Here is a 27,466-nt window from a genome sequence, read left to right as displayed (position 1 = left end):
CCCTTCGGGCCAGTCCCTGGTGCCACCACTGCTGTTTTAAACCCTGTCCAGGCTGGGGATTGGAATTACGAGGACAGTTTTTGTGCCACACGGACAAATCCCTTGCTAAAATGCATGACCCACCGAGATATATTTTTAATTGATCAGCATGAATTTGAAGAACTCAAAAACAAGCTTGTCACACACTGTGAAAATGCAAAGAACAAACAAATTACTCCACAGGCTCGTCCATAATGGACTGTTTTCACCTAAAATAATATGCAGGCAGAAATTGAGCTCAGATGAGTCTTGCATTTTTATTCCAGCAGCTCCTAGAGGGCTCTCCTGTGCCAGGCACTTCAAAGAAATCTCCGTCTTCATCCCTGAATAATTTACTCTCCACACAGACAAGACAAAGAGCAGGGGGAAGCGGCACGCACAGGAAGAGGCTTCCCAGCGCGGGCGGCATCTGTCTGTCCATTGGCACCGGAAAATTGATGCCAACGTGCATGTTTTGCTCAGTTGCCAGCTCCGGGTGGGTTTGGGGAGGGGGAGGGTGGGGACGCGCCCTGCGCCCTGCTCGCTGGGCACCCAGGTCCCTGTAAGTCCCAGCTCGGGGTGAACCCACGCAGACCCTGCTGCAGGACACGCGTCCCGCTGGGATGCAGCCATGCAGCATCCCTGCATCGCTCGGAGAGCTGCTCCCCGCCCTAAAGCTCTGCCAGGAGGCCGCCTAACTCCGGAAACACAGCACTTCTCATACAAGTGTTTAATCCAAGAATAAAATCTCACATAGACAAACAGATCAAAGGAGTGGAGCAGAATGGCGCCAACCCCATTCCTTGTCCTGTTTTCTTCCAAGCCTGGCCCACGTCCTGTCCCTGGACCCCGGCACAGCCCCGCAGCATCTCGGAGGACGGCAAGCAGCTCGCTGGCGGCACAAAGCGGTGCTGAGCACAGTACCGGGGTACTGTGAGGTTTGGAAGGTCCCCGGCAGGCCCAGGAGCAGCAAGCGCTGGGGAAGCAGCTGGTACGGAAACCACAGCAGCCTGGGTGTGTGCACCTGGTCAAAGGCACATGTGTTTCCTTATTCAGCTTTCTACCACAAAGCGTTTGGTTTCTCTTGGGTTAGCTAACAAATGAAGCAGCCAAAGTATTTGCTGAGTACTTCTGTGCTTTTAAAGAATAGAAAAAGAAAACAAATTTTTAAAGGATTTAAGAGGTTTTCCCATCCTCTCGTCCTGAGGCTCTGCACCAAGAGGTGCTGCAGGGTGAATCCCAGGAGCATCCGTTCATGTCCTTGCACCACAGTTCTGTGGGTTTGCAGCCACAGTTTTGCTCCGTGTTCCTGGGTCCGGTCGCGAAGGTGTGGGAAAAGGAGCCCAAACTCCATGTGGATGCCAAAACAGGGGCAGAGCTCCCGCGCCAGACGAGCCTGCGCTTAGGGGGCACTTACATCCTCACGTGGATGGCTGGGGACCTCTGCCAACAGGTTAATCGGAAGCAGCAGCAGTGGGAAGGGAAGCGAATTGCTGCAGCCCGACAGGCCGGGGCCGGGCAGAGGGGAGCACCGTGCTCAGAGCAGGCTCGTGGATGCACCGGATCCATTCCTGGGCTGTGCTGCAGGGTCTGGCTTGCTGGCTGACGAGCAGAGGCTCTTCTCATCCCGCTCCCATCACCTCTGCATGCCGTTGCTCATCTTCTCATCATCCGTCTGCAATTGCAAAGGGGCAAAAGCTTTGGTTGGGCTCATCGGAGCCGATCCCTCCCAGAAAGAGGGGAAGAGGCTTGGCTTGAAGCTCTGGACCCCAAGAAAGCCCAGTGAGGACCCGTCTGTCCATGTCCCTTGTGCCAGGGGTTACATCTCTCGCCCTGGGGTCTTGCCCCATCTCCTTGCTTGGCACTGGAGCCTCTCCAGGGGAGATGGCCATGATCACCAACTCACCTGGCCCGTAGCCTTGACAGTCAAATAGATGGTTTTGCTGGCCTCCAAATCGGGGGTCGGCATCTGCTTCGGGCTCTCTTGCTGCGCCCGAGAGGAACTCTGCAGGTGCATCTGGGGAAAAGGTTTTAAAAAGTGTTTCCCAGGCTCGGAGCTGGCAAAGGGATCTCAAAGCCTGGGTGAGCCAAAGAAGCCAGGGTTGGCGGGGCTGGGGACAGAGACCCCAGTGATGCACTGGGGAGTGGGGGCAGGCGGCCGTGCTGGCTGCTCTTGGGCAAGCCCCGGCGCTGGCGCATCCCCCTTCAGCTTCCCAGGAGGATCTAACAGAAAAACCCTGGGGTTGTCCAGCTGCCATCATTCTTCCCCGGCCCCGCCACGTGGCCCCCAGGCCACCCCCATCCCGTGCAGGGCCCCCCCGGCTGCGCAGCCCGGTCCAGCCACGTACCTGGGGATGAGCCTGCACAAACTCACCTGCTGGGAAGGGCCGACTTGGGCATAGACAGTCGTGTATTCTGCTCCAGCCTCTGCAAGGGGAAAAACGTGGGGGGTCAGCGAGGCAGCGGGCTGCGGAGGATCCCCTTGCATGACCCGCGGTGCCGCTGGGATGCTCCTCGCCGAGGGTCGGAGGGAATCCCAGCTTAAAGAGTGCCAAGCTCAGGTGAAAGCCTGGCCGTGCAGGAGCTGCAGCACCCGGCAGCCCCTCGGAGCTGCTGGAGGTGTTTGCTGTGGGCCTGGGTCGAGGTGAGCGTCACTTCTCATCCCACCGTCCCTCCTGCCGCAGGAGCGGGGCGCTGGCGTCCAGCTCAAAGAACAGCGGTCGAAGGGACTTGCTAGTGAAAAATATGGGGTTTGATTTAAATACAAGATCCCTGGCTGCTTTCGGAGGGCGATATGCATTTGTCTCTCCTTCATACGTTGCCACCATTGCAAGTGTTAGTGTCAACTTGTTCTTTGGCTCATTGAACATACGGGGAGAGAGAGGGTTTAAATCCTTCAGAATCCCGTTTTTGGGTCAAAATTTCAGTGCCTCTTATTTGAAGCACTGCTGCCAGCCCCGCAGAAGAACAGCCATGCAGGCTTCAGCCCGTGCAGAGAGGAGCGCTTCGGGGAGAGGTTTTGCCCATGGTTCCCAATGGAAGAGCTGGATCCAAATTATCGGCCAGGAGGAGCCCGTGGTCCTGGTGCTCGCCGTGCCCCGACATCCCGCTGGGGCACACACAAATGCAAGACACAAGGCAGGAACTCTCCTATTCGCGTCAGCTTTATTTCAGTTTATAAAAACAGTAAAATATGCACCGAGGTCTGTGCTGGGGATTGGCTCAGTTGTAGCAGTGAAGGGCATCGTAAAATGTCCCTGAACGTCAGGGAGAGGAGATGGGAACTGGTCCACTGGGCTGTTCTTTCACCAGGTTTCTTGTCCGGACTCTCACCCTGAACCCCTGAGTGTGGCGGAGGTGATCCCGAAGCGATGCCAAGGGTGCCGCTCCACCTCTCCCAGGAGCCGCTGACCTCTGCCCGCAGGAGCCGGGGAAGCCAGGCAGCGGCTGCTTCAGGCAGCGGCTCTTTCAGGCAGCGGCTGCTCAAGCTGCGTGCGGCGCTGCAGGCGCGTTGTTTCTGGCTGCGGGGCACACACGACCCCTCGTTGCTCGTCTCTGCTCCACCCTCAGTTATTTCTTGCCGGCTCTTATCTTTTCCCCCAAATCCCTCTTGCTTTGATGATCTCACGGTTACGCTGCTGGCTCCTTCTTGGTGGGCTGGCACGAAGGTTTCCAGCCAAAGACTGGGGGAAAGCACGACTTCAGCCACTGCGACATCACCTGGGATCGTGCCCTTTTCCTTGTCTCCGTGCATGCAGGGCACGGGCGCGGGGAGGCCCTGGACTCCCGCAAGCCGGGGTACACGTGGTACCAAGCCACGGCGCTGGATGATTTCCCTCCTGATCTTAAATGTGACCAGGCTATTCCCCCTGGGAAAAAGGGCGAGGGAAGGAAATGCCTGGGGGAGCCCCAAAGTCCTACCTGTGTCTGTAGCCTCAGCTGCAGTCAAATGGCAGATCCTCCTGCCTGGGGGAGAAGTGACACAGGGCTCTTGTCAGCAGCGGCAACTGGATCAGACGCCGCGCAGCATCCTCAGCTGTGGCTGCCACAGCCCCCCACCCCGGGCGCCCGGGCACCAGGGCCGGCTGCGTCCTCCCCTCTCAGGGGCCGTCTCCTGCTTGCCAGGTCCGCAGGGATGGTTACCCCCAGGGGAAGCAGCTCACCTTTGTGTTTATAGTAGATCACGACGAGAATGAGTGCTGAAAGCACGAGAGCGCCAAGCCCCAGTCCCATAATGATTCCAAGAAAGCTGCTGGAGTAGGTGCCTTGAAAGAGAAGAAGGTCTGGTAGCAACATCCCAAAACATATCTGCCTTTTCCCGGCATCAGAGCCCCGTTCCGAGCACGTCTCTGCTTCAACACCCCGCCGAGCCCTTCCCGCTCCGCAGGGACCCTTAGTTCACGATAACACAGTCCGACACGGAAAGGAGGCGACACGCTACACGAGGACGAGTGGCTTTGCAGACAAAGCAGCGGCTGGGAGGCTCCCGTCCCAGCCCCTCCGCGGCCGCCCCCGCTGATGTCCCTGTGCACTCCGGGGACCTCGCGGGTGGCTTCTGGGGAGGTGCAGCGGGGGGGACCCCACGTGGGCTATGGGCAGCGGGAGTGCGGGGGGGGGGGGGCACGCTCCCACCTCCAGCCACTCCTTGGCTCTGCCTCTCCATTGCACGTATGGATTTGATGCCCCCATCCCAAGGTGGGACTTTTTGGGGGACAAGCTAGGAATGGAGGACCCGCCTCCCCTCCCCAGACTCCCCAGGTGACAAAGACAGCACATGGACACTAAGAGCACCGCCTGGAAAGCCCGGACATCCCCCATGAGCTGTGCTGGGAGGAGATGGACGGTGCCGGCCTCAGGCTCCCCATCTCCCCCCTCCCCAGGCACGGGGGTCCGGGGCGGCCAGACGCTGCTAGCTAGCTCGGGCACACTCAGACATTTAAGAGCGAGGCCGGACATGGACGGGCAGTTGGGCAGCTCACCGACGGTGGGAGGGTGGGTTGTGTTTTCTGGCGGCACAGGCGGCGCGGCAAGGGAGAGAACAGGGAGAGAGGTAAGTGCTTCTGCTGGGGGTGGGGGGGGGGTCTGTATTTCTCTCTTTGCACGGCGAGGCACAGCTCAGGGAAAAGCTGGAGCCACTGGGCGCAGGATCCGGCCCGTCCCCACCACCCACCCACCCATCTTCCCGCGGCTGTTACCTGCGCAGAGGACAGCGGGCGAGATGACAGTGGCGTTGCTGCTGCTGACAGGATTTCGCGCCATGCATGTGAGCGGCGGCAGCTTGGCCAGGCGTGGCTCCTCCACCAGCACTGTGGGCCCCTCGTTCCACGGCAAACCCCCCTGGCTCCAGCTGTAGGAGATGTTGCCGGAGCTGGAGCCCGGCATGGTGCAGTGCAGGGTGTAGTGGCAGCTGTCGGCCGAGCAGTTCTGCCCCACGCAGGTCACCGTCGGCACCGTCAGTTGCCCTGTGGGAAGCGGGGGGCTATCAGGAAATCCCCGACCACCCATTTAGCCCAAAGCGTAAAAAAACCCCGCCGACACTAAAATCACCTACTGTACACGTGTAGGGTGAAGGTGATTTTTCGGGTTTTGATCTGTGCGGTGTAGGTACCGGAGTCATTCGTCCTCAGCTGGAAGATGGTGAAGGCGTTGCCGTTATTGGGGAAAGCCAAGCGCGTCTTGTAGTTGCCATCAAAATACGAGACTTCAGGAGGATTGCCGAGTTTAATGATCAGTATGATTTCATTCTGAAAGCTCCAGGCTACAGGTCCTTCATGCAGGTTCGGGAGGGAGAAGGTGACGGACATGCCCACAGCCCTGATCATCTCTTCCCCGTCACTGGAGCACGCTGGGGAGAGAAGCCGAGCTGAAGGCAGCGTGCCCACGGAGAGGAGGCACAGCGAGCGTGGGGGCTGGCTGGTGGAGAAGGCAGGAGGGCTTGGGGAAGGGGCCTTGGCTGAAAGAAGAGCCTCGGCCCCCTGCGATCACGCAGCGTGATGCCACGGACAGGCTGATCTATAGGGGCCAGCCCCCCCAGTGCTATCGCGCTCAGTTCCTCCGTTCAGCTGCCAGTAGAGTCATAGGATCACAGAATGGTTTGGGTGGGAAGGGACCTTTAGAGGTCACCTAGCCCAGCCCCCCGCCATGAGCAGGGACATCTTCAACTCGATCGGGTCGCTCAGAGCCCCGTCCAGCCTGGCCTTGGATGTCTCCAGGGATGGGGCATCGACCGCCCCTCGGGGCAACCTGGGCCAGTGTCTCACCACCCTCAGCATAAAACATTTCTTCCTTATACCTAGGCTGAATCTCCCCTCTTTTAGTTTAAAACCATCACCCCTTGTCCTATCGCTACAGGCCCTGCCAGAAAGTCCATCCCTTTCTTACAAGCACTGGAAGGCCACAATAAGGTCTTCCCACGGCTTTTTCTTCTTCAGGCCGATCAACCCCAACCCTCTCAGCCCATCCTCGCAGCAGAGGGGCTCCAGCCCTCGGATCATCTTTGTGGCCTCCCCTGGACCCACTCCAACAGGTCTGCATCTGTCCTGTCCCACGGACCCCAGAGCTGGATGCAGTGCCCCGGGGGGGCGGTCTCAGGAGAGCGGAGCAGAGGGGCAGAATCCCCCCCGCTCAACCACGCTTTTCTTCATGCAGCCCAGGAGATGATAGGTTTCCTGGGCTGCGAGCACACGCCACCGGCTCACCCGGACCCTCTGGGGCACCCCTGGGGACGAGGATGCACGCCGGATCACCGGCGCTGGATGCAGAAAGCACTGAGCTCTGTTGCGGGGTGATTGCAGGAATTAGGGGATTCCTTTTTATTTTAAATAAACTAATCGCTTATAAGGCTCTGGGCTGAGCTCCCTCAGTAGGACCCGTGCTTTTGCATCCCCCAAGGGCTTGTGAAACAAGCAGCGCCAGGTTCCCCTGCAGCTATGGGACACCCACACTGCTTCTCACATGCAAATGGGGTGCAAGGGACAGAGTCTTGAGGTGGAAAATGAAAGTACAAGGAGTTTGCAATAGCTCAGAAAAGTCAGGCAAGTTCTTTTTCATCACTAAACTGAAAGGCCACGCTCACCTACATGAGCAAGGCAAGAAAATGGATGGCCTCTTCCCCAAGTGTGCAGCTGCTTCTCCACTCTTCTGGGGAGGAGGAAGATATTTCCCTTTTATTTTGGCTGCTTCCTATTTTAAAAATCACTGCTGCCCAGTCTGGGCTGGGCATGGAGGTTTTCTCTCCAGTTCCTGAAAAGGGAACCGATCCTGGCTCAGCGGGGAGGCAGACTCTCCCTGGGGCTCTGCATTTCTGGTCCCCCCCGCCTGATCCCATGGTGACGCCTCCAGGACGTTGAGAACAGGCACCTCCGACCTCATGGAAGGAGAGGCTGGTTGGTGAGATAAACCTGAAGACGGAAACTCTGCTAGAATAGCAGATAGGGATGCTCATCCGGCCTAAAAACAACTCCTTGAGGCTGTGGCGAGAGGCCCATTTCCCCTTGCCTGAAAAGAGGCAGAAAGTGTCTCCTGTTCAAAACAGCCCTAAATACCCCAAACAAAACCATGGGAGCGTGGAAAACTCAGCGGCAACATGCGAGGGAACAGACCCTGAAAGCGGAGAGGAACAGCAAACTCGGCGGGCAGCGCACATCTGGCAGCAGCTGGATGGAGACTGGACCGGGGCTGAGACCTGATGCATTCACTCAGTAGCAGAGGGGGACTACACGAGAGGGAGGGGCCAGCACCGAGCCATGCTGACCATCTTTCACCCCATTTTGCCCAACGTCCTTAAGATAAACGCCATCCCCACAGAGCTGCACCTGGCACCGCTGGTCCCACACATGCCACCCCCGTTCCCGCACTCCCGGCAGTCCCTAAAACTACCTGGAGCCCCCCCATGGGCTCCTTCCCTTCCACCGCCAAGGGAAAAGGAGCACCTTGCACTTACTCGCTTGGTGGAGGAGGAGGAGGGTGAGCAGCAGGCACTGAAACACGTCCATTGACCTGCGGTGCTGGAGAGGGGCTCTCTGTAACCAACATCTGCTACGCTTTTGGGTAGCAAGGCGCAAGCGCTTGTATTCATGTAGCTATTCCCCTTTGTGGTTGAAAGGGTGGAGACAACGCCGTGCTCTACCCAATGGCTGGTGCCACTGGGCCTGGTACAAGGCAGGATATGAAAAAGGCGAAAATCTCACATGCGTAATTAAAACTCAACGAAAAACTCTGTTTCTAGGTAAAGATGAGTGTGGCAGCCAGGACAAAGAGCATCATCGGAGGAGCGGCTGAGGGGGCTGGGGGGGTTTAGCCTGGAGAAGGGGGGGCTGAGGGGAGCCCTTCTCGCTCTCTGCAGCTGCCTGAGAGGGGCTGGAGTGAGGGGGGGGCTGGTCTCTGCTCCCAAGTCACCAGGGACAGGACGAGAGGGAACGGCCTCAAGCTGCGTCAGGGGAGGTTTAGGTTGGAGATGAGGGAAAATGCCTTCCCTGCCAGAGGGGTCAGGCCTTGGCACAGGCTGCCCCGAGAGGTGGGGGAGTCACCATCCCTGGGGGGGTTCAGAAACCATGTAGACATGGTACTTGGGGACATGGTTTAGGAGGCCTGGGGGTGTTGGGGTGGGGGTTGGACCTGATGGTCCCAGAGGTCTTTTCCAACCTCAATCATAGAATCATTAAGGTTGGGAAAGACCTCTAAGATCCTCCAGTCCAACCACCAACCCAACACCACCATGTCTCCTAAACCATGCCCTGAAGTCCCACATCTTTTAAATACCCCCAGGGACGGTGACTCCCCCCCCTCTCTGGGCAGCCTGTGCCAGGGCCTGACCCCTCTGGCAGGGAAGACATTTTTCCTAATATTTCTAGTTTTCCTAATATTCCTAACATAATGATTCTACGGAGATGGTCAGGGGCTGGAGCATCTCCCTTGTGAGGAAACGCTGAGAGACCTGGGTCTGTTCAGCCTGGAGAAGAGAAGGCTGAGGGGGGATCTCATCAGTGCCTATAAATATTTAAAGGGTGGGTGTCAATAGAATGGGACTGGACTCTTTTCAATGAGAGGACAAGGGGCAATGAGACTATATTGGAACACGGGAAGCTCCACCTGAACATGAGGACAAACCCCTTCCCTGTGCGGGTGCCAGAGCAGGGGCACAGGCTGCCCAGAGAGGCTGTGGGGTCCCTTCCCTGGAGACATTCACCCCCCGCCTGGACGCGGCCCTGTGCCCCTGCTCAGCTGGGGGTGGGACAGGGTGATCGCCAGAGGTCCCTTCCAACCCCCACCAGTCTGGGATTCTGTGATTCCACGATCACGCTGTGTGTGTGACGAGTGTCCCAGCTCCTAAGACAGGGTATTTTGGTCAATATGTGTTGAGTCAGCCCTAAGACAGGGGTATTGAGATCATTGCGGGTCAGCGCTCAGGAGCACGCTGCTGCCCGTGGACTGATGTCACTGGGACACCCTTCATAAGGGATGCTGAGATCTCCACCCCTCCCCAGACTCGACGGGACAGCTGAATAACAACTGCAGGGAAGCAGACGCTTCCCTAATTCGGATTATTCTGGGAAGTAGCATGACATCGGTGTCATACTGAAATTCAGGTGGGGGAAGTGTGCTGGATCAGCTGGGGATGTTGGGCTTTAAAATAACCCTGGTTCCCCTACCCCAGTGAGGGAGGGGGGCTGCCGTCGCCCCTCAGCGCTGCCCCAGTGCTGTGCTGCGGGGGGCTGGGTGGTGGGATACGTTAGCACAGGGACTGGCATCGTTGCTCAACACCAAGGCACTAAAATTGCTGAACTAAAACCAGCTCCTCTCTTTCACAACACCCTGGCAGCGGGGTAAGACGAGAGGCACAAAGACATGCCCTGGGGTTAAGCCCCTCCTTGGAACCCCCTTTGCCCCCTCCAACCGTCACCTGGAAGCTGGAGGGGGGGGCTTTGCGGTGTCATGGCTCAGCGCTCCTCTGCAAGGGCAATATTAGCATTTTTAGGCAAACTTTTCCCCGTATTGAGCATCTGCTGTCCCCTCGCAGCCGTGGGGTGGGCTGCGACCTTTGGATGCACGCGGGGGAGGCACGTCTCAGGGTGCCCCGTCGTTCTGCCGGGACCAGCACGGGTAGCACCGAGCTCCCTCCCGCACCAAGTGCCAGGCACAGAATTAGGGGCTTTTACACAATTTTAGAGGCACAAGGGCGAGCATGACCTTGCCCTTTCCTGGACCTGTCCCTGCTCATGGGGGAAGTGGTTGCTTTGCAGGCAGACTTTTCCAAGGAAGCAGCTCAGCTGATTTTCTTTAGTAATGAAATAAGGAAGCTAGGGAGGTGCAAAAACACTGATTTCTCTTCCCCTCCAAAGCCTGATCCAGCCCCTGACACACTCTTCCAGCAAACTTTTCCAAAAGGCTTTACTATAAATTTATTTTCTGTTCCCTTACCAGTGGCACGCAAGATCAGACCCGCTGTACAGCCTGGGTTATGTTGGGATTATAACATATCTCGGACTGGGGAGGGGTTGGAAGGGTTTAGAGCCCTGATCCCTCCTCCAGGCCACCTCCAGCATCCCCACGCTGGGTATTTCTACAGGGAAGTCAAGAGCTGCTGTGGGGAGGGGGTGGCCAGGCCACAGGCAGGGGCTGCCTCCCCCTCTCAGCCAGAAATTCCACTTTAAATAGTCCACCAGGAAGATCCTCGCCCGTTCCTGTAGTCATCAGTGGAAAAGGATGGGGATGGAAAAGGGTGGTGGGACGCGGCGGCTTCCCCGGTGCCCCCCGTGCAGGGAAAAGCTGCTGATTTTTCCCCGCTGCCGTCGAACCCCCTTCACTGTGTGTCACTGGTGTCACCTGCTGCCACGAGCCGGGGGCTCCCTCTAGTGAAGCTGGGGCCACAGGATGAGGCCGTAGGGTGAAAACCCGTGGGGCAGCGATGAGGTTGGGGCGCAAACCAGCTCCTCCACGCTTGCCGGTGCTGCACCAATGGGCTGACCCTTCCCCTCCGAGGCACCGGTTCTCTCTCCCTCACTCGTGCCCGGCTGCAGGGTAATATCCAGAGCCCCTCCACCCTCTCCCGGTGCTTCAGCATCTTGCTGGCCGCCCTTAGCCACAGCCCAGGAAGATTTCTTGCCTTGCTTCAGCCCTGCTCTTTGATCTGCCCTCCCTCACCTTCGCGGCCATCGTTGCGGCCCCAGCTCAGCTGTAGCAGGGATTGGCACACGCTGGAAGGTTTTTCCTCGCTTCCCCAGGGACGAGCGGCGTTTTCTCCAGCCAAGACCATGGATGTCGCTGCCTGGCGAGCCGAGGGGGCGGCTGGGCTGGGCTGCTGCCCGCTGCCTGGAGAGGCTCAGCCCATGGGCAGCATCACACTGGCATCAACGGCCGTGGGCTCCTCGTTGGGGCTCTGCAGCAAAGAGCAGGGAAGCAAAGGGGTCAGCGAGGTGCCTGAGCTGGGTCGGGGGCCGTGGGTTGCCCCATGGCAATGCCTGGCCGGGGCGAGGACTGGGGCAGGGGGTGGCCACCTTTACCTGCGCAAGGGGTGGGTGGCCCCGCGGGGTGGGCGGCTCTGTTTTGGGGATGCACAGGGAGCATGGGGCTCTGCTGGGGGTGGGGGGGCTGTGTCCGGGGGGTCAAGCTGGTGGCTGCAGTGGAGATGGTGGTGCAAGAAGGGTGCTCTGCAGCAGGGACCCCTTTCTGCTTCTTCACGGAGAGCAAAGGATGAGCAGCAGCAGGCAGCTCGCCACCCTCCCTCCACCCTACATGGACCCACCATTTCCTCCCCAGGTTGCGCTGAGCAGGGCTTGGGGAGGGGGGGAAAAACACACAGTCTGTCCCCAAAGCCACCCTGGGACCCTGGCGGCTGGGGAAGCTGCAGCACCCAACCTTATCCCCAGCAATTCCCAGCTTAATGCTGGCCAGGCTGACTCCTGGAACGGCAGGGATGAGTGATGCCGGGGAGCCCACGGCCCCCCCACACCCCCCAGCCACAGTCTCACCCTCTCCCCCACCAGTTCTGGGGCTGTGTTGATACCCGGTGGCTAAAGCCCGTCACAGAGGGTGCTGCAGAGCAGCAATGACCCAGGGTTTTGGGTGCTGCTCCCTTCACGGCTGCCCAAAGCCACGCTGCTGCTGTCCGAGGACCCACCCCACAAAGAAACCCCGGCAGGGTCGTGCTTGTGCTCCCCCCCGCCCCGGCTGCAGCGCTCAGGGTCCTGTCGCTAGAGGAGCATTTCCATCGCTAGAGGAGCATTTTTCCGAGGCTGGCTGGGGTCGTGCTCACCTCCACCCACCGCACTTGGGAGGAGATGGTGCACACTGCGAGCTCCTCACCGGCTGCGGGGAGGGGGGGATAAGCATGTCTCGGACCCCTGAGGGGAGCACGGGCCGAGGGGGGCCCCGGCACTCTGAGAGCTGCATCCTGCTCCTGTGCCCCAAGGCACGGCGAGGGTGAGCCCACCCTGGATCCATCCCCGGTACAGTGCCCGCCGGCTGGACCCAGCTGCATCCCTATCGCTGCAGCTGCCCGGCCGGGGTCAGGGGATTTCTGGCCACCGAAGGTCAGCTTTCCAAATTTTTCACTACACAGAGAATGGGGGGGGGGGGGGGGCGGCACCCATCTGGGGCACTCGGGGAGGTGATGCTCTCTCAAATGTGGGCTGGGATCGTTCAGGTCCCCCTGAGACCGTGCAATACCATCTCAGAAGCCCATCACCCAGGTGAAGTGTTGGCTATCACCTGCAGGTACATTTCTTTTTTATTATTATTATCGTATTTTTTCTTCAAGCTGGTTTTCTTCTTGCCTTCTACCCTGTGCTTCAAGAGGAACACCTCTTGCTCCTTCCCAAGGGCCAGGGTACTCCCAAGAAAAGGTGTCCACAAGGATCAGCTCCTCGGTCCATTCACTGGGGCTGGCTGGGGGCTGCTTCTGTCCCCCCCCTTCAAGGCTCACCCCACCCATGGACCACCAACCACCCCAGCAGCCCTCCCTCGCGGCGCCCACTCACGGCCACGGCCAAATGGGCGGCCGTGAAGACCCCGGTGAGCATCGCCGCTGTGGCCGTGGGCACCACGACCATCAGCACGAGATGCTCCATCCTCAGCCCGGCCCTGCCTGGGATGGGGGGGCAGAGAGGGGAGGGCGTCAGCCGCTGGCCCTGGGGCCCAGGGTCACCCCAAGCTGAGCAGAACCCTTCTTGATCTCGTCACCTCATTTTGGGCTGACAATGTTAGTAGAACAGGAAACGCGGCACCAGAAACACCCCTTTCAACATCTCATTTCAACATTGCCCCTTCCTAAGCAAAGGTCCCGATCGTTTTTCCCACAGAGGTATTTTCTCAGCACAGGTCCCTGTGAGAGCCCCAGCAGACGTGTGACTTTGCCTCCGGGCCCCGGGGAAAGGGGCAGCCACCCGGCTCCCATGAAAGTCCCCCGCGTCACGAGGGAGTGCTAGGACATCCTGGTGAGAGAGAGCATGACTTTTGCCCTGAGATCCTCCGAAGGGGAAGTTGTCACCGGGGTTTTTACCCTCCCCAAACCACCCAGCGTATCAGTCTCATGCATTTAAAATGAAACTCGCGCACTGGGGCATGAGTGCGGCGGCCGGGAAGGCAGGTGGGACCCGTGGCCCTGCGGCTGGCTTTTACAAGAAGGACTCAGCCACCCTGAACAGGTGACAGCAGCCACTTGGTTTTTTTTCCAAAAGGCTCCTCTGAGGCTGCCTAAAGCAGCCTAAAAAAATCCCCCAGCAAAGCAAGAGCTGGATCAGGAGGGTGGAGAGAGCCAGGTCAGTAACTGGGGACTTACCCCCTTGCTCCTCGCTGCACTCAGAGGAGTTGAAGGCAGCGACCTGGCTGCTGACCATCGCGGGCTCCGGTGATGCTTGGGTCTGCAGGGGGTAGGAGAGGTGCAGGAGGCCGCTGTTGCTGGAGCAGACCCCCATGGTGCTGGTGTCCCAGCTGCCCCAGCTGTAGGAGACGTTGTCCCCTTGCTCCGACACGCAGCTGAGGGTGATGGTGATGGTGCAGCTGCCGTTGGCCGGCGCCCAGCAAGGATCCGGGTGCTGGGATCAGACACGGGCTTTGGAGAGAGGGATGGAGGAGGCAAAGGTTTGCGTCTGGGGAAGGATGCAAACCTTGTGTCGGCCCCTGCCCGGGAAATCTTGCTGGCCTCTCCAAAATCCCCGGGAGATGGAGAGGAACCACTCTGGCCCCAGACCCACTGCAAAGGGCATTAGAGGGGGACATGGTCTGCACACACCCAAAGGCTCTGGGGGGTACCCAGATGTGGCTGGAAGAGGGTCCTGGAGTCACTGCAGCACCTCAACGTGAGGGTGGGCATCTTCCACCCGCCCTGGCAACCACCCACCTCCCAGACCTGCTCTCAGCACTGCGAGAGGTTGGGAGTATCCGGCACGATCCTCCCAAAAGAGCGTGTCTCACCAGACACCTCCAGCTGCATCTCCAGGCTCCCTCCTCTGGCCGCTTGCTGACGATGGACTGGCAGAGCTGCCTGTCCTGCGGCGGGTGTGCCGGGTCTCCAGGGAGAAGTCCAACTGTGGACGCGAGTCCCTCCCTCCGTTTGGTTGGTGTAGTTGCCATCCAAGTGCTTGAGCAGGACGAGCTTCTTCTGCGGGTCCTCCGTGTCCCGCTTCCACGCGGCCACCCCGGAGCGCGGGGCGAGGTCCTGGAGCTCGGGGGGGATCCGCAATAGCATCGCCCTCCCCAGGGTGCCCGACACCCCCTCCCTCACCCCGCGGCCCGCGCCTGGGAGGAGAGCAGAGGGCTGAGGCAGGCAGGGAGGCGCGGGGGGCTCGGAGCCTGGCGGGAGGATGCTGGCAGCGGTGGCACCAGCCTGGAGAAGCCGGGGCAGTCCAGAGGGAAGCGACGCTCGGTGGCTCTTGGCCCAAGCCTGCAGCCGTGCTGCTGAACGCTTCACCAGAAACAGCCCGAGAGAATTGCAGAAGGAAGCAGAGCATCGATGGATAGTTTGTACCAGAAACGCATCACCCTGCCACGGGGCCGTACGGAGCCTTCAAACCCCGCTGGCGCGGCAGGGGCGGAGGCGGGCAGCATCCCCACCGCTGCGGCTCCGGCCCGGCGCTACGGCGCTGGAACCCAGCACGAAGCTCGCCCAAAGAGCCTCCGTGCAGCGGCACTCGCGGCCACGATGCCCGCTGGTGCAGGAAAACCCCAAATATCCTGGGATTAACCCATACCCCTGCTTTGGGCTGCATGGGAGCTACAGCGAGGAGGAGTATGGGGGGGTCTTGAAAAACTCGCCGAGGAAAAACCCAATCCTCGCTCGCAGGCTGAGCGCCCAGGTTGGTGATCTGGACTTCAGTTTGCTCCTGTTCAACACCATCCCCATAGCGAGTGCTCGGGGATGGGGACGGTCCCCCCCCCTCCTGGGGGTGTCCCCCCACCCCGGGTGGGGACGGAGCAGGGACCGCAGCCTCCCGCGCCCAGCGGAGAGCCGGGGATGGGGAGCACAGGGAGAACCTTGCTCGCCTCTGGAACACTGTTCTGCTGCTGGAAAGCGGCGGGAAAAGCTTGGTTGTTTTTCTGGTTTTAGTGGAATTAATTATTCGCCTTGTTTGGTGCTCGGCCCATGCAGCTTTACAATGGGAGAAGGGTTTTTTCCTATTGCTTTCTTCAAGTTTTCATTGATTTTTCTGCTTTTCGGAGGAGAGCAGAAGCGGCAGCATGAAGCAGAAATTCCTCTGTTGTTTTAAACTGAATTCAAGTGCCACAAGGAAACAAAGGGTGAACTTACATCCCACTGCTTTTCAGTGGAGCCAAGCTCCGAGACCTCCATGAGATTTGTTGTCAATAAATTATTTCTAAGGATAAAAAGCCTAAAACCACACTAAACCACCCTGGTTCCCACTTGGAAAGCATCTGGATGAGAAAAAGAAGGAAGGAGGTCTCCAGTGGATGGGCTCCCCAGGTCGGTCCCCCAGGCAGGGCAGTGGGATGGTCCCCAACCCTCCCCTCGCCACAGATGAGGTGCCCCACGCTTGGGTCCAGGCTGTGGCGGCACGGAGATGACCACTGACCACAAACTGGTCCAGGAAAGCCATAAACCCCCGATATCACCCACGGGGCGCTACCACAGCAGCGTGCCCCAGGCTGGGCTGCCACCGGCCAGGAGAAACGGGAAAAATTAATTTACAAGCAAAACTATGAAGGAAAAAATCCTTCTAGGAAGCACCTGAGGGCATGAAAATCATAGAGGCGGTCACAGAAAAAAACTCCTTTAACCAAAAATAATGATCCTAAATGCCTTTACTTTCCCCATCCGCTCAGGCTGAAGGCTCCTGGTTGGAAAGATGACTGAGGCACGGCACCAGGTTCTGTATTTATTCATCACAGGAGGTTTTACGATGATGCTGGTGCTCAGCAGTCATCCTGGATTTAGTCAGAGGCAGAAGAGCCCCAAACCTCCATATGGGAATGGACCAAGACCCAAGCAAATATTTCCAAGGGGGAGGGGGATTTCTGCAAAAATATACGTTGGTGCTAAAACCATCAGCCACACAGCAGGAATTACCCCGAGCTGCTCATTAGACACAGGAGCTGGAGCGACTCATGCTCGTTACTGATTTTTCAGATGAGCTGGCGAGGTCCCTGTTGACCTTTTGATGGCCTTAGGAGTCTTTGCTTAAAGGTGGCTCTGGAAGGGGGTGCCTCTTGGGTTTTATGGAGGGTAGAGCCCAGTCCTCCTTCTTGAGCTGGTTTGCCAGACCCAGCAGGAACAGCAGCGTCCCAGGGCTGCGGTGGCCCTGAGCCGTGTCCCCATCCCTCCTTGCAGCCTGAGGGACCGTCTCCATCACTCACAAGCGCATCCTCCCCTCCCGATGGGCCCCGTGTCCCATCTAGAGCTGTCTCCTCACATGGGGGTCAGCTGTGGAAGGGCACCTGTCCCCAGCAATGTTGGGGGGAACACGGCTCCCTCCATCACCCCCGTGGTCCCCAAGCACCCGCTGCGGCCGACCACAGCCCAGAGGAGAATGCAGAACAGGCAGCTAAAAATGTGGGGTTTGAGGTTATGTATATTGTTATAACTTAATATATACAGTAAGAGGTTTGTAAAGGCAAAGACAATACTCATCCCACCAACCCCTCCCTTGGAGAGAAAACCGAAGGTGCCACGTTAGCTCTGCCCCCTCGAGATGCTCCAGACCTGGAGCTGGGCAGCAGCCAGCTGCAGCCGTGCTGGTGTCACTGGTTTCAGGCTGAACATGTCATGCGCTGTCCCGCAGTCACACGGTTCATAAGCCCCGTAAAGGGCATCACCAACAGCAGGCGATGGCCAAGGACTCCCCAGCTCTATAGATCTATAGCTCTATATATAGAGATCTAGATAGATATAGATATGTATAAAGGTACTGGAGAGTGTCCCGAGGAGGCCACGGGGCTGGGGAAGGGTTCAGAGGGGAAACCGTACGAGGAGCGGCTGGAGACCCTGGGTTTGTTCAGCTGGAGCAGAGGGGGCCGAGGGCAGCCTCATGGCGCTCTGCAGCCCCCTCCCGAGGGCAGGAGGAGGGGCAGGGCTGGTCTCTGCTCTCTGGTGCCCAACGCCAGGGCCCGAGGGAACGGCAGGGAGATGGGCCAGGGGAGGGTTAGGCTGGGCATTAGGGAAAGGCTCTTCCCCCAGCGGGTGGTGGAGCCCTGGCACAGGCTCCCCAGGGAGGCATCACGGCACCAGCCTGGCGATGTTCCAGAAGCCCTTGGACACGGCCCTCAGAGCCACGGTGTGAATTTGGGGTGTCCTGTGCAGGGCCGGGAGCTGGGCTCGATGGTCCCTGTGGGTCCCTTCCAGGTCAGGGCATTCTGTGATTCTACGTCCACAGGCTCAGGTTGGGTCTCCCCACAGATCTCAGGGTTGGGAAGAGGAGGATTTCCAAGCAGTTAACCATTCATTCAGCAATTTCGACTTCTAGTGCTTTCGAAACACTGTTGCAACAGGCTTCGTGACCATTTTGTTCAGTTCTGAAAAACATAACCTCTGACAGAAGCAAAGCAGAACCGGTGAGGAGGCAAGCCGAAGCGGAGCCGCGGCCGAGCGGGCAGAGCCTGGCCCGGGAGGACGCAGGCGCCTGTGGATGAAGCGGGATGGATGCCAGTGTAAAGGGCGCGGGTTGCAATGCTTCTCTTGAGTAACTGCGTGTTTCTGCATCCAGCTGATTTGGGGAGCTCATCCAGCCACTGGTCCCGTGGGGTGGGGGTGGAGATGAGGCGAGGAGATATGTCAACCGCAGAGTGCCCTTAAGCTAGAGTGAGGAGGAAGAGGAGGTGTCCCAGAGCCAGCAGCACACTGACAGCTCTGCGGGATGAAGCAACGGAGGACTCACCTGGAGGCAGAGGGAGACCCCGGCCAATGGGGAGGGCTGTGGGCTGCCCGGCCCTGCCAGGAGACCCCCCAACCCCCCCCCAAGGTGGGGTCCTGCCACCCACCAGCCCACAGTGCAGGGGGAACAGGGACCCACCACCCTGACCCATGGGCCACCTCCGGCCTTGCAGGGACCCGTTGGCCTTCAGGGTCACCACCGCTGCTCCGGGGACCCTCCAAAGCCAAGGCCATCCCACCCGACTCTTGTCATGTCCTGCGCACACCGTGGGCAGTACCTGTCCAGGAGCAGGGGTGCTTGTAGGTCAGCGAAGCGTTGTTGGAGGAAACAGGGTTGCTGACTCTGCAGATGTAGGTTTCCATCAAGGGGTTGAAGGACACACGTGGCTTAGAGGAACGCACACCCTCCAGCGGGAGCTTGGTGGGTGGGATCCACTCGTAGGTCACCCCTTCGAGCTCCACCGAGCACTCCAGGGTGGCTTCGCAGTGCGTCGCGTCACCCCTGATCACTTTGGCATTCACAGTGGGCTTTGGGACCAGCTCTGCAAGAGGCAGCGGGATGTCACATCCTCCCTGTCCCACTGCGGGGCACTGGGACAACCCTCCTGTCCTCCCAGCTCACCATACACCGTCAGGAAGATGTTTTCAATGTCCTCTTGGCCCTTGCTGCCCTCCTGGTACACCTGGTACACGTTGCTGTCGTTTTTCTGCAGATCGCTGATTTTTAGTGTTCCATTAGGGAAGAGTGCCATGCGTTCCTCGCTGGTGCTGTTGCTCTCCTTACTCCAGGTGGCGATCCGTACAGTGTTGTTGCGACGCCAGTGGATTCGGTTGTAGGGCATGTGGGTTTGCAGCCTGGGACTGAGATATGCCACCCCACCAACGGCCCCAACCGCCTCCGATGACGGGATGCTCTGCACCTGGGCTGCTGAGGGAGGACAGACCGATGCTGCTTGGCCAGACGGACACAGCGCATCCGGTTCCCCAGGGCTCGTTCACGTCTGGGGATCTCGATTCATCCCAGACTCGTAGAAAATGCAAATAACCCGTTTGTCCACTAATTCCCAACAGCTTTGCCCTCTCTTGGCGTTGGAGGCATATTGCAGGGACCCACCCTAAAGCTTATCGCCAGATTTCTGCCTCCCCACCCTGAGCACAGGACCACACAGATCCCCAGTGAATTTTTTTTTCCCTTTGCTTTCATTTTTGGGGTCCCCTCCACCTTCCAGGCTCACCCAGAGCAGTCCCTCACCCCCAGCGTGCAGGCGGCGATGCCGGGGGCTCCCCTGAAAGGGAGCCAGTGGGTCACACGCGGCACCGGTATGGAGGAAGCCGGGGGAGAGAGCGGGGACGGGGAGGCTTTACCCACGGTCACGTCCCCAAAGTCCCCCACCGTCCCCAAAGCCGTCTCCCCCCCACCCCAGCGCTCTCACCCCGCAGGAACCCACCGCCGTACCTTGCACGATGAAGAGGAGGAAGAGGAACGCCGCTGTAAGACACGCCGCCATCTTGTACCTACGCTTGCCCTCAAACCCCGCTCTAGAAAAACTCGCCAGGAAGCTGCTCACCAAGGATATCCCGAAGCCTGTAGCCCCCGCCACCGCCCGGGGCTGCGAAAGCCTCAGCAGAAAAAGACAGCGGTACTGGGAAGTAGCTAGAATCCAGCACAGTTCCTCCTTCTCTTTCTGAAATAAATCATCCACCCGGGTCACGCAGAAACCCCGCTTTTTGGTTCGATTCGCCACTGGCACGCATGAGCAGCCCGCAAGGACAGGCAGCAGCCCCGAGCCCCACTGGGGACACCGCACGCAGCACCCCACGGGCCCCTGACTCCCCCCACCCCATCAGCATCACCCCACCGTCCTGATGGTAAATAAGACGCAGACCCGAGGAGTCACATCTCCCCTTTAGGGCTGCTGTAACCAACCCACAGGGTTCCCATTTCTCCCCTGAAAACCCAGGTGTGTGGCCTCGATGAGGCCTGGCCCCCCCGCCGTGCCATCGAGCCGCCCCAGCTGGAGCAGGGACCACCGGCACTGGCGTTCGGGGTGTCCCTGTGACCCCAGTTCGCAGGTGATCAGTGCAGATGGGAAGGAGATGGGAGGGATGGCTTGCTGGTGCTAAAGCACAAGCTACAGCCCCAGCGCGCTGGCCTCTGACCAGGGCTGATGCTTAAAAACGAAGGATTTTAGTTACGGCCTGGATTCCTTCCTGAAAGACGACATTTCAGGGCCTTTGTTCGGCTCCGGCCGAGGAACGCGTGGGGCAGCGAAGCCCCCATGTCGGGGGCAAACGGCCGCCGGCGTCTTCCCGCACGCCTCCCCAGCCGTGAGCGAGGAGCGCCGGGGCCGACCCCGGCCGTGAACAAAGGGGCGACGGCGGCACCCGCTGAGCCCTGACCCAGTTTAATTCCATCCCCGAGCGATCCCCATCCATCGGGGAGGAGATCCGACGTCCGTGCGGGGAGGCGTTAGGCCGAGCGAGCCAGCAGCCGCGCGATGAGGCTGTGGCTGGATCACTGGCACCCACCCGGTGGCACCGGGGCGCTGAGCACCCACCAGCTTGTCCCCACGCCCGATTACACCGCACCGATAGAAACCAGCGTAGATGGGAAAGCAAACTTCCCTGGCAGGGAGCGAAGTGCTGCCTCAGCGCTTGCAGCGAGCGCTGCAAATTATCTCCAATATGCGAGAGCAGGTCATTAGCATAAATTACAGCGCCGTGATGGAGCGTGGCTTTGGCAGGAGCCCGACGAGCTGATGGATGCTGCAGCCCCCGGGCTCTGCGCTGTCGCCTTCAGATGTTTCCGCTCGTCAGGAGCGCGGGGACTCAGCGTTTCAGGCTGCAAAGGGGCTGAGATGCGGCTGCTGCTTTAGTCCCTGCTCCCAGGCAGCAGCCACAGCATCCCCGGTGCCTGTGCCGAAGGATTCCCACCCCCTCCATCACCCCTGAACTTTTCCCACCGAATTCAGCCGGCCACAGGCCCCACTGCTGCCTCCCCATCGACGCCCACTGCTACGTGCAGAGGGGGATGCTCTTACAGCGCAAGAAGTGTTCGACTCACACCTCCACGTCGTGAAAAGCAGAGGATGGGGCTCAGGATGGTGTAAACCAGCCCGGCCCCGGCAGCAGCAGCCTGACCCCCCCCACCTGCACCAGCCCAGCCCCCTAAATCCCCTCTTTGTGGCAGCCAGACGCCCCCTCCCTCCCCGGGCCAGCCTCCCAGCACAGCTCCCAGTTCACGGTCCCAATTAACGCTCGTTTCACAGGGAGCAGCCACAAAGCTATTTTGACCCAGGGACCCGGGTGGGAGGGGAGGGTCGTGGAGCCACCGCTGCTCCCCCGTACTGCCGAAGTGCCACGGTTCATTTTAACCCCAAGGGAAAGTCCTTGATCTTGCCTTTGGGAAGATCTTTGACGCCACAGCCCCTCTTTCCCCACCTCCATCTCCCAGGGCCACTCGTGCTGTAGGAGCATGGGATAACTTAGGTGGGAAGGGACGTGGCGGCGTCTCCAGTCCTACCTCGCCATGGGGCACCCGGGGCCGTGCCCAGCCGGTGCAGGGACCGGCCCTCCCGAACCGTTGGCCCACGGCCGCCTCTCCCCTACCCAACACACGCAGCTGAAGCTTTGCAACGGGCGTCTCCACATGAGACCCCATTCGCTTCAGAGGTTCCCGAGCCACAAACAAGGCAATTCCCACTCCCTCCCTGTGCCCAGGGTACATTTCAGGATATAAATAGCCAATTAAGTTAATTAAACAAGCACAACAATTGCTTCATGCAGTTCAGCCTATATTTACACCTAAAAATTAATTCCCGAGTTATATCAAACCTGTCAAGACCTCAAAAAACACACAAGATCACACGATGGCACTAAACACACACACATCACATGTATCCCCACGACCCCGCTTGTCCAATTTCACATCCATCTCCTCCGAAGACGAGTTTCCATCACCGAGCCTTTCCAACTTCCCTCGCAGGAAAGCCTCCAAGGCTCAGCTGGGGTTTGCGTCCTTGCAAAAACCCATGGCTGACCATTTCCACCCCGAGCGAGCCCCCAGCTTTGCTTGGTGGGGTCCTGGTGGGTGCCGGAGGTCTCTGGGTGCTCCAGGAGAAGAGGTCTGTGGGGAAGGGAAGGTCTTGCCGAGACAGCCGGGACACTAGGAGAGGTACTGGCCAGGAGGAGATGGGGATGAGGTCTGCAACGGGGGACGCCAGCGTCTAGAAGCCTCCGTAGTCTACAAGGAAACGGTTTAGCACACCATGGCCCCAAAAAGCTGATGAGCCTTGGAGATACCCGGGGCTCATCTCCCCACCGGTCGGCTGCCCGTTACCTCTACGTAGGCAGTGGAAACCAAAGCTCGGTCCAGCTTCTTCCTCTTGAGAGAAGGAGACTGTGGAGCAGGGCGAGAACCTGCCGTTAGGCAACGCGCGAGCGGGACGGCGAACCCAGCACCCGGTTGATGAACCGAGGCGACCCGGGTTTCCGTGCCGCTTCAGAGAGTCCGGGGTCACGGCAGGGCGACCTCACCTTCCTGGTGGGCTGAACCGTGGTGTAGATGGTGCAGTTTTGGGGCTCCTGACGGTGGCTGGATCCCTACCCGGGAAAAACGGTTGCGATGCGCAAGGAAAAACAGATTTGGGGCAAAAGGGGTGGTTTTGGCAGCTGCCATGGGCGCATCCAGCCCGGGGGCTGCACAGCCAAACCCATGGGGCAGCTCCAGTCCTCCCCGCCGGCACAGGACTGACCCTACCTGTGTTTTGGGGCAGATGACGGCGTAGATGGTGTTGCCTCCCACGGTGGCCTCACTGGTCGCATTCTGGGTGAGAAAACAACCCCAGGCTGGTTACAGGGTGCAACCCAGTGCGAGACGTTTCCAGAGGTCCCACCCCTCCGGGCAGCGTGGGGAGGGGACACCCACGGACACCCTCGGCACTCACAGGGTGTTGGGCGGTGTGGGTTTTGCCCACCTCCTCGTAGACGGTCAGCGACTGCTCGGCGTGTTCTGGGGGAGTTTGAAGGGTCGGTGTAAGATGGGTGCTGCGTTAGAGCCCCCAGAATGGCGGGGTTCGGCCCTCAAGCAAAGCAAAGCAAGGGAGAAAGAGGCCCCTTGGCAACTGGGAGGTTTTACTTTGTTAGCATGTGGTGGGGGCTGCGGAGGGATGCTCCAGCTCAGAATAAATTAATATCCAAACCCAAACAGTCCTCTAGACCCCATGGAAGGGGGTCCGGAGGGGTCATGGACGAGGCCCCCAGGTTTGGACACCAATGCTTGGGCTGCTGGGATGCTTCATCTAGCTCGTCAACCTGGACCACCCTGCATCAGCAGGGAAGGACAAAGGCTTCGCGCCCTGTGCGGTGCCCGGCAGGGGGGTGACAGTGCCCGGTGGCTAATCCCGCATCGGCCCAAGGAGGAGGGAGAACCGAGGGCCAGCGTGGAGAGCGCCAGGAGCGTGACAGCGGTCAGGGGGAGGGCAGGGGCTGCACAGCCAAAACCAGGCTGCGATGCCCCGCGAGCCACCACGCCGACCCCAGGGACAAACCTCCCTGCGGGTCCTTTCCTCGCTTCCTCCACCAGCAGAAGGTGACAACGCCGGAGATGGCCAGTGCCAGCACCAGGGCCACAGCCACTACCACCAATGTGAGAAGCCCTGGGGAGGAAGGGAGGAGAAGGAGAGACCTTTGATGCAGGATGGAGCCTCGAGCCATTTCTAAATCGACTCTCCATCACAGCCCGCAGAGAGCAGACCTGGCCAGGAAACCTCACCCCGGTAACATCGACCGTGCTCAGCTATCAGGTTTCCTTTCCCAGGAGGGGAAACTGGGCATATTTTGCCATCAGCATGATGGCTTCCACAGCTTCACTGGCCCAGGCAGGGAGACAAAGGGCCCAGGGAGAGGACTGGAAGCGGTGCAGCTTGTGCACCCCCTAAATCCTGTTTTTCTGGAGCTGAGGGCAAATTACCTGAGGCCGGACGGCGGCAGGCTGCCACAGGGTCGGTGCTGGCCGTGCTCCAGCTCGCCGGGTTGCTCACGTTGCAGCTGCAGACTTTGGGGTCGCCGTCCCCACGGACGAGCACGTCCAGCCGGGGCTGCTGCTCCAGGGCTCCCAGGGGTTCCCCAGGGCAAAACCAGCTGTAGGAGACGTTGCCAGCGCCGGGCACGGTGCAGACCAGGGAGACGTTGCACCAGCCCTGCTCCTGGTGCGAGACGCGTGCCTCCAGGCGCGGCTGCCGGACGGGCTCTGCGGGGACAGAGCTGGTCAGAGGGGATGGGGGGGACAGGGCGGTGGGGTGGTGGGGACCCGACTACTCACCCCACACCGACACGCGGAAGCAAACAGAGCCAATAACAGAATTTGCTGCGTTCTCAACATCCAGCCGATAGACCCCGCTGTCTGCCGTGCTAACCGGACTGATCCGCAGGGAGAGGGTGTCCTGCTTGAAGGCAGCTCTCCCAGCAAAAGAACTGTTGGGAAGTGAGGCATCTTTATTCTTCTCAGCCGTCAGGACCCGGAGCTGGTGTCCTGTACCCAGTGTCACTCTCCATTCGGCCCTTGCCCATCCCTCGGGGGGTTTCTCCGGCAGCAGCTCCAGCACTCTATTGGCAGGCACGGCTTGTTCCCGGCACCTCGGGGATCCTAAAGCGGAGAGGGGTGAGCAAGGAGGGGCTGTGGCCCCGGGGGACGCTCGTGGCTCCCACCATGGGAGCCCACCCACACCCCAGACCCACAGCCCCCAGCACGGCCCCTCCTGCTCTCCGGGAACAAGCTCAGCCTGGTTCTCCATCGCCATCCGCACCTCGGGCGTACCCTTCTCTCTCACCACGCTAGGCTGGTTGCGTGTCTGTCCGCACCCCCTGCTCTGGCCGCATGTTGCAGATGCTCATGCAATATCCTCTGCCCTGCCGAGGGCAGGGATGGTTGCAGACCCTGTGATCGTATCATCTCGTTGCTCATTTGTGCCCCAGCTCCTTCCTTGCCCATCCACCCTGGGGAACAGCAGGAATTTTGCCAGCTGGACTATCTTTTTTTCTTGAGTTTCTGTGCTTGCCCCCCTCTTTCCCGTGCAGCCCTGGATGTCAAGGGCTCTGTCAAAGGCGAGATAAAAAAAAGCCCCTACAGCAAACGAACAGCCGCGGCCGCTGGGGCCAAGAGTGCACAGAGCCTTGCGGCTTCCTCACGGCTGCCTGTGGTCAGGGCAGCGCTGGGAGCTGCCTCAGCCGTGGGTGGACTTTGCAGAGCCCCACACAGCCGCCCGTCTTGCAGCCCTCAGCAAAGCCCAGCTTGCACGGCCTCCGGGAGCTCGGCTTAAGCCACCCATCCTGCAGCCCCCCGGCAGGGCTTCGCCTCCGTGCAAGCGGTCCGAGCACCGAGCCTTGCTTGGAGGGCGCCCGCGGAGCCCCCGGCTTTGCTGTCTCCTGGCTCAGTCAAGAGACCCCAAGCAGTTCCAGCTTAAACCTTGTCTTTGCAAAGCCGCGGGCACGAGGACACCTGCCCTCGCCAGACCCTGGGGTGCAGGGGGGACACCCCTATACTCAGCAGAGCTAGGAATAGGAGAGGCCGGAGCAAGCAAAGGCAGAAGCATCCTCCCCTGGGGAAATGACGGAGCAGGCTCAGTTCCCAGCCCTCATGGCTCACCCATGGGACCTGCAGCTCTTTTTGAAGGGGGGCCCTTCCCACCACGCCAAGTACTAAACAGCCTGCAACAAACAGAGCCTATTGCTTACTACTGCCTATTTACAGGCGTCTAGCGCTGCAAGAAAATCACGAGGGCACATTAACACCCTCATCCTACGCTCCTGGAGCTGCCCCAGCAAGAAGCGGCCCTGGAGGGCGAGTGCCGGGGCAGTGGGTGTGCAGAGTCAGGGAAGAAATGATGCAAAAATTCACCCTGCAGCTTAGAGGTGTGTTTGTAACCTGCTGCCTACAGCTAGCGCGAGCGCTGGGGCCAGGCCAGCGCGGCACGCTGCAGGTTAACCACGCCAGCACCTGCGGGGAGGTTTTGCAGCTCAGCTGAGTCCGTAGTTGCTGCAGGCTCTGCTGCGTCAAGCAAGAAACAGCCCATCTTGTGCACCCCTGAGCGGCGAGCGCGCCCCTGCATCGTCAGGGCGAGCAATGGGGCCGGGAGACGCGTCTTAGGGTGGCGAGAGACGGAAGGCGGAGGTGAGGCTTGCCTGGTCTCCCCAAGAGCATGATAGAGGATACAGAGATATGGCCGGGAGATGCTCCAGGCACCAAGGTGGTCCCCGAGCCCCGGCGTTTCTCCATTCCCCTCACTCAGAAGTTGCTGTTTTTAGGAAGAAGACCCTCTGCCACCACCAGCTCCACTGAAATCACGGGGGAATGGTGCCGCGTTTGTTCACCGGAGAGACCTGGCCTCGAAAAGGTGCATGTCTGGGCGTAGGGAGGGTCAGGTCTGGCCATGAGGCATGGGCACTGCTCTGGCAGGGAAGCGACTTCTTCTGGACAAGCCCTGTGTGCTGGCAGGCAGCGACACTGCCCACGAAGGGGAATGGATGCTGCGGGAGAGCCATCCCGGCCCTACCTGCTCTGGGCAGAAAGAGAAGAAAAGCCAAAAAAAAAAACCCAACCCCACCCAGCCCTGCTGCACCTCCTCAGGGAGCCCGAGCCCGACTCGCTGCCCGTGACCCTGCAGCCCTCCCCGGCCTGAGTGATGCGGATGCCTTCACGGCGGCGGCGCGGCCAGCCTTTCCCTGGCACCCAGCTCCCCAGGGCAGGCAGCAGGAGCACCTTCCCATCCGTGCACCCCTCCCGCCCCGGCTGCGACCGCTGCCAGGAGCAGGGGCAGCGGGGCTCACCCACCGCCAGCCTCCCCTCTGCCCCGCGAGGCCGAGCGAGCCCCCATCCTCCCAGTGAGCCCGGCACCGCGTCCCCTCCTCACCTGAGCTGCCGGCTATGGGCAGCAGCGTCAAGCACAGCAGCCCCAACTGTGCCAGCAAGAACCAGGAGCACCCACGGTGGCGCATCTCCAGATGACACCCGGGCGAGCGCCCTGCAGCCAGAGAGATGCAAAACCCCTCAGCGATGGCGACTGCCCAGCAGCAACTTCCTTTCCTGCCTGTGGTTCCTTCGTACCCTCCGCCCCTATGCGATCGCCT

At 59.9% G+C, this 27,466-nt stretch overlaps 4 protein-coding genes across 11 annotated transcripts; all 4 read right to left on the bottom strand.

Moving 5' to 3' along the window:
• Nucleotides 1-173: 173 nt before the first annotated feature.
• Nucleotides 174-8,158, bottom strand: LOC135318070 (SLAM family member 7-like). 3 transcript variants are annotated; one of them, XM_064474897.1, is made up of 9 exons: nucleotides 7,961-8,155; nucleotides 5,570-5,863; nucleotides 5,214-5,480; nucleotides 4,998-5,024; nucleotides 4,182-4,283; nucleotides 3,940-3,984; nucleotides 2,393-2,445; nucleotides 1,925-2,035; nucleotides 174-1,693 (listed from the first exon to the last, which is right to left on the bottom strand). In XM_064474897.1, the coding sequence occupies exons 1-9, from the start codon at nucleotides 8,010-8,012 to the stop codon at nucleotides 1,655-1,657; spliced, it is 990 nt and encodes a 329-aa protein (XP_064330967.1). In that variant the 5' UTR covers nucleotides 8,013-8,155; the 3' UTR covers nucleotides 174-1,654. The 3 variants fall into 3 exon arrangements, with proteins under 3 accessions (XP_064330967.1, XP_064330968.1, XP_064330969.1); XM_064474898.1 differs by lacking the exon at nucleotides 4,998-5,024 and having other exon boundaries at nucleotides 7,961-8,145; XM_064474899.1 differs by lacking the exons at nucleotides 174-1,693; nucleotides 1,925-2,035; nucleotides 2,393-2,445 and adding an exon at nucleotides 3,170-3,701 and having other exon boundaries at nucleotides 7,961-8,158.
• A 3,180-nt stretch (nucleotides 8,159-11,338) lies between these two features.
• On the bottom strand, nucleotides 11,339-15,358 carry LOC135317972 (uncharacterized). The gene is given in 12 exon segments (XM_064474711.1): nucleotides 11,339-11,395; nucleotides 11,575-11,791; nucleotides 12,272-12,324; nucleotides 12,449-12,569; nucleotides 12,961-13,098; nucleotides 13,636-14,038; nucleotides 14,041-14,068; nucleotides 14,357-14,368; nucleotides 14,431-14,510; nucleotides 14,513-14,545; nucleotides 14,548-14,754; nucleotides 15,271-15,358. Coding segments are annotated over 12 exon segments (1,437 nt in total).
• Nucleotides 15,359-16,956: 1,598 nt separating this feature from the next.
• LOC135318120 (CD48 antigen-like) lies at nucleotides 16,957-20,015 on the bottom strand. 4 transcript variants are annotated; one of them, XM_064474970.1, is made up of 4 exons: nucleotides 19,797-20,015; nucleotides 18,963-19,265; nucleotides 18,619-18,882; nucleotides 16,957-18,344 (listed from the first exon to the last, which is right to left on the bottom strand). In XM_064474970.1, the coding sequence occupies exons 1-4, from the start codon at nucleotides 19,846-19,848 to the stop codon at nucleotides 18,259-18,261; spliced, it is 705 nt and encodes a 234-aa protein (XP_064331040.1). In that variant the 5' UTR covers nucleotides 19,849-20,015; the 3' UTR covers nucleotides 16,957-18,258. The 4 variants fall into 4 exon arrangements, with proteins under 4 accessions (XP_064331040.1, XP_064331041.1, XP_064331039.1 ...); XM_064474971.1 differs by having other exon boundaries at nucleotides 16,957-18,316; nucleotides 18,963-19,268; nucleotides 19,797-20,014; XM_064474969.1 differs by having other exon boundaries at nucleotides 16,958-18,344; nucleotides 18,963-19,268; nucleotides 19,797-20,013.
• A 2,106-nt stretch (nucleotides 20,016-22,121) lies between these two features.
• LOC135318075 (natural killer cell receptor 2B4-like) lies at nucleotides 22,122-27,464 on the bottom strand. Of its 3 annotated transcripts, XM_064474905.1 has the most exons (9): nucleotides 27,250-27,464; nucleotides 24,663-24,986; nucleotides 24,312-24,590; nucleotides 23,890-23,997; nucleotides 23,287-23,351; nucleotides 23,100-23,165; nucleotides 22,877-22,942; nucleotides 22,680-22,739; nucleotides 22,122-22,466 (listed from the first exon to the last, which is right to left on the bottom strand). In XM_064474905.1, exons 1-9 carry the CDS (start codon nucleotides 27,332-27,334, stop codon nucleotides 22,341-22,343), a joined length of 1,179 nt encoding a protein of 392 aa, XP_064330975.1. In that variant the 5' UTR covers nucleotides 27,335-27,464; the 3' UTR covers nucleotides 22,122-22,340. The 3 variants fall into 3 exon arrangements, with proteins under 3 accessions (XP_064330975.1, XP_064330973.1, XP_064330974.1); XM_064474903.1 differs by lacking the exon at nucleotides 27,250-27,464 and having other exon boundaries at nucleotides 24,663-26,120; XM_064474904.1 differs by lacking the exon at nucleotides 27,250-27,464 and having other exon boundaries at nucleotides 22,338-22,583; nucleotides 24,663-26,120.
• Nucleotides 27,465-27,466: the final 2 nt, after the last annotated feature.

Source organism: Phalacrocorax carbo, chromosome 28, assembly GCF_963921805.1.
Source record: "Phalacrocorax carbo chromosome 28, bPhaCar2.1, whole genome shotgun sequence".
NCBI classification, from domain to species: domain Eukaryota; kingdom Metazoa; phylum Chordata; class Aves; order Suliformes; family Phalacrocoracidae; genus Phalacrocorax; species Phalacrocorax carbo.
Note: the sequence above shows the minus strand (reverse complement) of the source record. Positions and strands in the feature narration are given on the sequence as shown.